At 37.1% G+C, this 7,408-nt stretch overlaps 1 protein-coding gene across 1 annotated transcript; it reads right to left on the bottom strand.

Annotated features, from left to right (window-relative positions):
• Positions 1-427: 427 nt before the first annotated feature.
• On the bottom strand, positions 428-7,387 carry PTGS2 (prostaglandin-endoperoxide synthase 2). Its single transcript, XM_006772939.2, has 10 exons — positions 7,181-7,387; positions 6,314-6,430; positions 6,051-6,194; positions 5,393-5,536; positions 4,801-4,982; positions 4,062-4,145; positions 3,690-3,936; positions 3,108-3,394; positions 2,597-2,744; positions 428-2,448 (listed from the first exon to the last, which is right to left on the bottom strand). The coding sequence occupies exons 1-10, from the start codon at positions 7,230-7,232 to the stop codon at positions 2,039-2,041; spliced, it is 1,815 nt and encodes a 604-aa protein (XP_006773002.1). The 5' UTR covers positions 7,233-7,387; the 3' UTR covers positions 428-2,038.
• Positions 7,388-7,408: the final 21 nt, after the last annotated feature.

Below are 7,408 nucleotides of genomic sequence, written 5' to 3'. Positions count from 1 at the left end.
GTCCATTTGGATATTGAAATTATCAAGATGTCAAGAGTAGGGAGGGTACAACAAAAGCCAAAGAGCCAGGTATCGATGATTTGCCCAACTAACTATAAAATCTCCCTCTTTAAACTTCCTTTTTAATTTTGTACCTTCTTAGTAATTCTTTTCTTATTCTTTGCTTCTATGTGTTGTTGTTTTTTCCTTCTAGATTAGTCATTGAAAACAAGTTTTTTGCTATATTCTGTAGCATGAAGCACATGTTTTCCATATGGTGTGGCAGTGAATAAGATTATAAATAGTGATCCTATGAAGCCTCTGTATGACTGAGGGCAGAACCACTTCATTAAAGGCCAGTCTAGTTTGGAATAGGTGGCAAAATACAAAACAATGGTTTACTTTAATATAACCCTTTAGAGAAATCATACGCCATATGACAAAGATATATAGAAACAGTCCAAATTTATTTTAGAGGAGATTTTTCAATTCTTTAGTATAAAAATAAACAAACTTATCTCAACACTTGTACTTTACATAAATTTAAATACAGTCTGAGGCACCAAAACATTCACATACACATTCTGAATTCCTGGGTTCAGACAGCAGGTTGATGTTAATAACAACTTAGTTTTTAAATTAGGGAAGTTAACAGTTTTTATGCAAGCCCTTCTAACATTGACTATTTCTTTTTCTAACTTTTTAAACATAAAATCTTAAAGAAAATTTCCCTGAGTTATTTCTCTTTAATGAGATTTCATCATTTCCCTCTACCCACGAGACATGCTCTTAATTAATTACATAAATACTAATGTTAACCATAATCAGTGCTTGATTAAAAATATTAAAATCTACAGTACTTTGACTAATGTCTCTTCAATAAGTTATAATGGAATGAATTAATGTAGCATTCACCGGTCCTTACAAAACATATAAAAGGTCAGTTTTATGGCACTTCCAGGCTGATGAGACACAGACACAATGTTCTGTGGGCTGGTGTATAGGTGAATCTTAATGACATAAATTCCAACCTTATAACTCAATGTACCACAGTTGGGTTCCTGAAAATTAATTCACATCTTAATCCAATAATTTCTCTTGTAGTTTTTAAAATTCAAAGAGGTAATCCCAAAGAAGAGATAGTGAGGCTTCGACCCAGTTTATAACAATAATGTCCTAACAATACATAAATAATAATCCTCAATAAATTAAGTAATGTACAGTACCAGAAAATGTCAGCTGACAATGAGATGTGGATAAGAAGAAGCATTATCTTCCTGGGAACTATTCAGGAATAGTGTGCTTTGTTTTTAAAGGAAAAGGACATTCCTTGGAGTAGGAATATAAAGCTCTTCTTGTCAAGAACCCCTTACAGTTCTTTCTAAGTCTCTTTGTAGCTTCTTCAGTTACACATAAAATTAAATATAAAGTTCTCTGTCTTTCACTTAACATGTGAGCACACCTTTTTATCAAGGCGTTTTTTTTTTGAGAGCTTTTGTTTTCTTTTATTCTTCTTAAGAGGAGCTAAATAGTAGTCCTGAGCTGAGGTTTTCCTGAAAACTTGCAGAAGTTCAGATAAGAAAATATAGGTAGAGTCCAAAGAAAGATGAACTCATATCTTGAAACCAGAGAAACAAAATAGAAGAAGTAAACTGATCAGAAGAGCTCCTCTTAGCAAAATGGCTAGAAGAAAATCAAAGGACCAGTGTGCAGGTAGTTGCTTCCAATGTATCGTGGAAGATACACTGTAAGAATCGGAATGGAGAAAGCAATGTGCAGCATTTTGCCATCTTGTAACAGCATTTAAATATTCAAACGTCTTTGCTGTGGCTCTTACTGTAAGTCTAAACTGAAATTCAAGTAAAAAGATGTCAAATGACATCTGTTTTTCCCTTTAACTTGGAGAAAAGACATCTTTAAATCATTGACACAAATATCTTCACAAGGATAACCCCCTTTTTTCCTTAACAGAAGTTAAGTCACATAAGGAGTTTAATATAAATATTAAATAATTAAAAGAAATCATTCATATAAATAAATAAATATGATCAATAGGCTTCTACAGTTCAGCTGAACGTCCTTTTAGTAGTACGGTAGGATTGATATCCTCCAGTCCAGAGTGGGAGGGGGTCGCATTGATGGTGACTGTCTTGGTGGGCTGTGGGTCCCCAACACTGAACGAAGTAGAGGGGCAGCCTTTCACGTTATTGCAGATGAGAGACTGAATGGAGGCAGTGTTGATGATTTTAAAACCCACTTCACCACCAAAAGTGCTAGGCTTCCAGTAGTGAGGAGAACATATCGGATTGCCCATCAGTCCTTTCAAGGAAAAGGGGGCTCCAAGTTCTACCATGGTCTCACCAAAGATGCTATCTGGGCGAGGCTCTTCTACCAGAAGGGCGGGGTACAGCTCCATGGCGTCAATGTCACCATAGAGCGCTTCTAACTCCGCAGCCATTTCCTTCTCTCCTGTGAAGGTGACAGAGACAAGAGACACAACCGATGTAAATTTTTACAAAATGCAACAAAATAGTTTTACCCCTTTACTCAATCTGCTTCCAACTTCTGTGTTGTTTGCACTAGGCCCTTTGAATCTTGTCAGCTTAGAAACACTCACCTGTAAGTTCTTCGAATGATTCATAGGGCTTCATCCGAAAGCGTTTGCGGTACTCATTCAGAGACTGGTATCTCATGTGTCTGCTCTGCTCAATTGAGGCCTTGGCTACTTTTCGTACTGCAACGGGAAGATTTCGACCGCCAGCCACCTGGGGAAAAGTAATTACATTATAAAACAACATTTTCAGGCATATTTACAATTTCTATCTTAAAAGCGTTCCTTGGTACAAAGTAACTAAGACCTATGCTCCCAACTGAGACCTAAACTATTCAAGTTTGAAATGTTCATTTCTATAATCTCCAAGATTATAGAAAGTTTTTAAATATGCCTATAGCTAAGGTGTGATTACATATTGCCATTGGATAACTGTAGACTTAAAGCTTTGACGTTTCAAAAAATGTTAGGCTTCTTATTTCAAGAAGAGAATTTAATTAGCAAACTAATTACTTTTCTTGAGTAAGTAAACAGACTAGTCCTCTGTTTTATTTTGTTTTTCAATAGTAATGCTTACCCTGCCAGCATTTTGCTTGCTGAATGATTCAACAAACTGGGTAAGCCCATGGTCCATTAATAAAGAATTGTTGTAGAGAAATTGTTGATAGCTGTACTCCTGGTCATCAATGTGAAAGGAGTCGGGCAGAAGGGGATGCCAGTGGTAGAGAGTGTTAAACTCAGCAGCGATGCGGTTTTGGTACTGGAATTGTTGGTTGAAAAGCAGCTCTGGGTCAAACTTCAGTTTGAAGTGATAGCCACTCAAGTGTTGTACATAGTCTTCAATCACAATCTTAATAGTTTCTCCTATTGGCACAAAATAAAACATTTAGAACATTAATTCTTTCTGATCATTAACTTTCAAGCAACCAAAATGCAATTTTGTTGATGTGCTATTCCCTCACTTCTACTTTTTCATTTTTACCATGAATACAAAAGACAGTTCTGTATTATAATCATGCTCCTGGATTAAGTTAATATGGAGCATGTAATTCTATATTCACCACATTCCCCCAGAATGACTTAAAACATAGCAAAGGTAAAGGACTCGTTTTCTCTGGGGAAGATGGTTGTATTGAAATTCCCTTCTTCTCTTCCTTACCTATCAGTATTAGCCTGCTTGTCTGGAACAACCGCTCATCATCCCATTCTGGATGCTCCTGCTTAAGCACATCACACACTCTGTTATGTTCGCGCAGCCAAATCGTGGCATACATCATCAGACCGGGCACCAGACCAAACACCTCCTGGCCCACGGCAAACCGCAGGTGTTCAGGGACATGAGGTGGGTAGATCATCTCAGCCTGGGTATCTTTGACTGTGGGAGGATATACCTCTCCATCAATTACCTAAAAAACAATGGTAATAAATAAACATTACCTTAAAAGTTAAGAAATACATTTCAACCAGAGATTTAAAAATATAGGCAAAGGGGTAAATCATAGCTAATTCTTAATGTTCAAATGGGACAAACCTGATATTTCAGTTTTCCATCCTTGAAAAGGCGCAGTTTATGCTGTCTATCCAAAGTTTCACCATAAACATGATTTAAATCCACCTGGAAAATTATTTTAAAAAATTCAGTTTGCTGTTATTGAAGTTGTTCTTATATAAAGCATCCATGATATCATTTATTATTAAACAATTTGATGATTTAGCTTGCTTCAATGAAAGATATTCAATAAAACACCTTTTTCATAGCCACAAAATACTAAGTTAATATGTTTATCTACTGAAGCGACAAACCTATATATGTCTCTTGTGTTTAAAGGCATTAGTATCTCCTATGCAGCTTATTAATATATCATATGCTTTGGTATAATGATATGGATATTTCCTTTAAAAGGCATCAGCAAATGTATTGACATAAAATTCTTAATAAATGAATTGAAACCCAAAATATAATGCTGCGAAAATTTCACCTTAAATAAAGCAGCATAATCAGGGTACAAACATGTAGAAACATGTTTTCAAAGACATAACTTTGGCAGTGCTAATATTTTGAACTAAAAATATGAGCCAAATTATAAATATCTGTGTGTGTTTGTGTGTTTACTTAACCGGTGAGTTAAAATGAAACTCCACTAAAAATTTTATAGACAGGACACTTTTCAAAAAGAGGGTGAATTATTTGGTGTGGCAAATAAATACATGGTCTTCAATGTTAGCACCTCACTATGATTAGCTATATTTCTGATTTAGTTCTATCTTACCCCATGACCCAGTCCTTTAGTGAAAGCTGGTCCTCGCTTATGATCTGTCTTGAAAAACTGATGGGTGAAGTGCTGGGCAAAGAATGCAAACATCAAATTTGTGCCCTGGGGATCAGGAATGAACTCTCTTCTTATCATAAATTTATCCAGGATAATGTCTGAATCAGGAAGCTCTTTCTTCCCTGAAAAACGAGAAAGCCAAGAATTCATCCATATATTCAAGGAAGCAGATAGTATCCTGTCAATTTACCAGGGCCTTCCTCCCTTACAGGAGAAATACAGTTGTGACCACAATCATAATATAAAGACAGTTCGAAGACACCAGGAAGCAACTTCTTATTTAATAATTTTATCTGCTGTTTAACTAGTATGAGTCCAGTTTTAATGAAAGAATTCAAAAGCATTAAGATATTCCCTTTCATAAAATAGCCTACATGGACTCACAGTTTCAAAAAAATCTCCATTAAGAAAGGAAGAATTAGACTTTTATTAGCAAATAAATGATAATGTAGGGTCAAATGTTCTAAGTAGCAATCCACTCCCCCCCCCCCTTCCCATTTCAATGCATCTCTCACTGCCTCCTCTCACTCACCTTTCACACCCATGGGAGTCGGGCAGTCATCAGCCACAGGAGGAAGAGCCCTGGTATAATAGGAGAGATTCGAAAAGGCTTCCCAGCTTTTATAGCCGTAGTGTGCATTATACGTTGGTGGGCTGTCAATCAAATCTGATCTGGCTGAAATTTTCAAGAGAAAAAATTTTGTTTAATTTGTTCCCATATGCAAAGCAAATCAACATTCATTTTTTAAAATTGTAAAATGTGCAAAATAGCACGAGATTGAATTTAATTCCAACTCTGATATTCTCAAAACATGTACACTTTCAATTCTAACTGAATTTAAAAGAATGATTCATTAAAATGCATCTTTAAGAAAGTATATATACTTTCCACAAGACCAAATGGTCTACCATCTTGATTTTTCAAGTAACCATCCAAGAAGCTTGGGAAAGATGTGCAGAATTGTCAGCAAAATTCTGACTGTGAGATAAAACTTTATAAACTGGATGGGACTTGAAATGTCTATATTTTTTGCCATTAAGATAGTAGACACACTAAAAAAGTATATTTAAAATCATTTTGACAAGGTTGGAAATATGTTTTTGGATTAGGTTTAGTAATCTGGAGTATTATAAACACAATTTTTTTTCCTTTGAGGAAACTGAAAACCTTAGAAAGACAATGTACTTACATGTCAACACATATTTCATAATTGCATTTCTCAGGAAGGGAATATTATTGACAATGTCCCAGACTCCCTTGAAGTGGGTAAGGATGTAGTGCACCGTGTTTGGAGTGGGTTTCAGGAGTAATTTTATTCTTGTCATAAATTCAGCTGCAATGAGAGGAAAAAAGGATGGCGAAATTAATGGGGCATATTAGAAGATGCAAATCTGTAAAATGACAACTGTATATATCTACCTTCCAAAGGAGGGCACCCAAAGGCAAACTTACGTGTTGAACAGTTTTCCCCGTAGAATCCTGTTCGAGTACAGTCACACGTATACTGGTCAAATCCAACACTCATACATACACCTCGGTTTTGGCATGGGTTGGAACAGCAAGGATTTGCTACAATAAAAGTAAGGACAGTAAATACATTGTTCTCCAGCATCTTAATCTTGACTTAAACATTTACTTGTTTTACTTCCTATGGATCAGCTTTACAATAATCAATTCTAGAAATATACAAATAGTCATGGGAAAATAATTTTTTTAAAGCTTGCCTCACAGAATGGTTATAGAGCAGTAATACCTACTTCCTATTCTAAATAAGGATAATGGATATCATGTTGCTAAGCTTTTTCGTAGTAACGTTTTAGATGTTCAGTTCAGCATTAAGGAGCTCAAATAAGTAGCTCTCTCAAAATTAAAAGGGATAGATCTAGGGAAACTCGCAAAGTAAAAACAGCTTACTTTTAAAAAACACTTGACCCATCTGAAAAACAAAAACCTGGGCTTTCCTGAGAAGGAAAGCACTAACTGGGGTATTTAAAACAATTACTCCCACTCAGTGACAGTGGGTACCACACACAGCATTCCACATCTATTGACCTCATTCTGTCTCATTAAAACGACAACCTACAACTTAGTATCACTATTCCTATTGAGCAGTTGAGAAAAGAGACCCAGACTGGTTCATGATCATCAGAGCTGGTGGCAAAGGTGGGATATCTACCCAGTTCTTTGGCGGTCAAGTGGTCCAAGTTCTTTACAAAGTCTACAGACTCCCTATTCCGAGAGTGCTCAGAGTGAGGGGCCAGGGCAAGTCCAAATGGAGACTTGCGGGGCAGAACGGGGCGCGGGGCGCCAGGTACCCACCTGCAGCGCGGAGAGCCAGGGCTGCGCAGAGCAGCAGGGCGCGGACGAGCATCTGTGCGGTGAGGAGCGCGGCTTGTGCGCTCAGACAGTGGATGGCGCAGGAGGAGCTCTGGATGGAGCCGGAGGAGCGCTGGCGGGATTCCTGGGCGTACTCTGTAAGCGCTCTCTCGAGTCCTTTGACAACTGGAAGCTAACGGAGAGAACCTTCCTTTTATGCGTGAAAACTAG

This window comes from Myotis davidii, unplaced genomic scaffold (genome assembly GCF_000327345.1).
Source record: "Myotis davidii unplaced genomic scaffold, ASM32734v1 scaffold362, whole genome shotgun sequence".
In the NCBI taxonomy this organism is placed as follows: domain Eukaryota; kingdom Metazoa; phylum Chordata; class Mammalia; order Chiroptera; family Vespertilionidae; genus Myotis; species Myotis davidii.
Note: the sequence above shows the minus strand (reverse complement) of the source record. Positions and strands in the feature narration are given on the sequence as shown.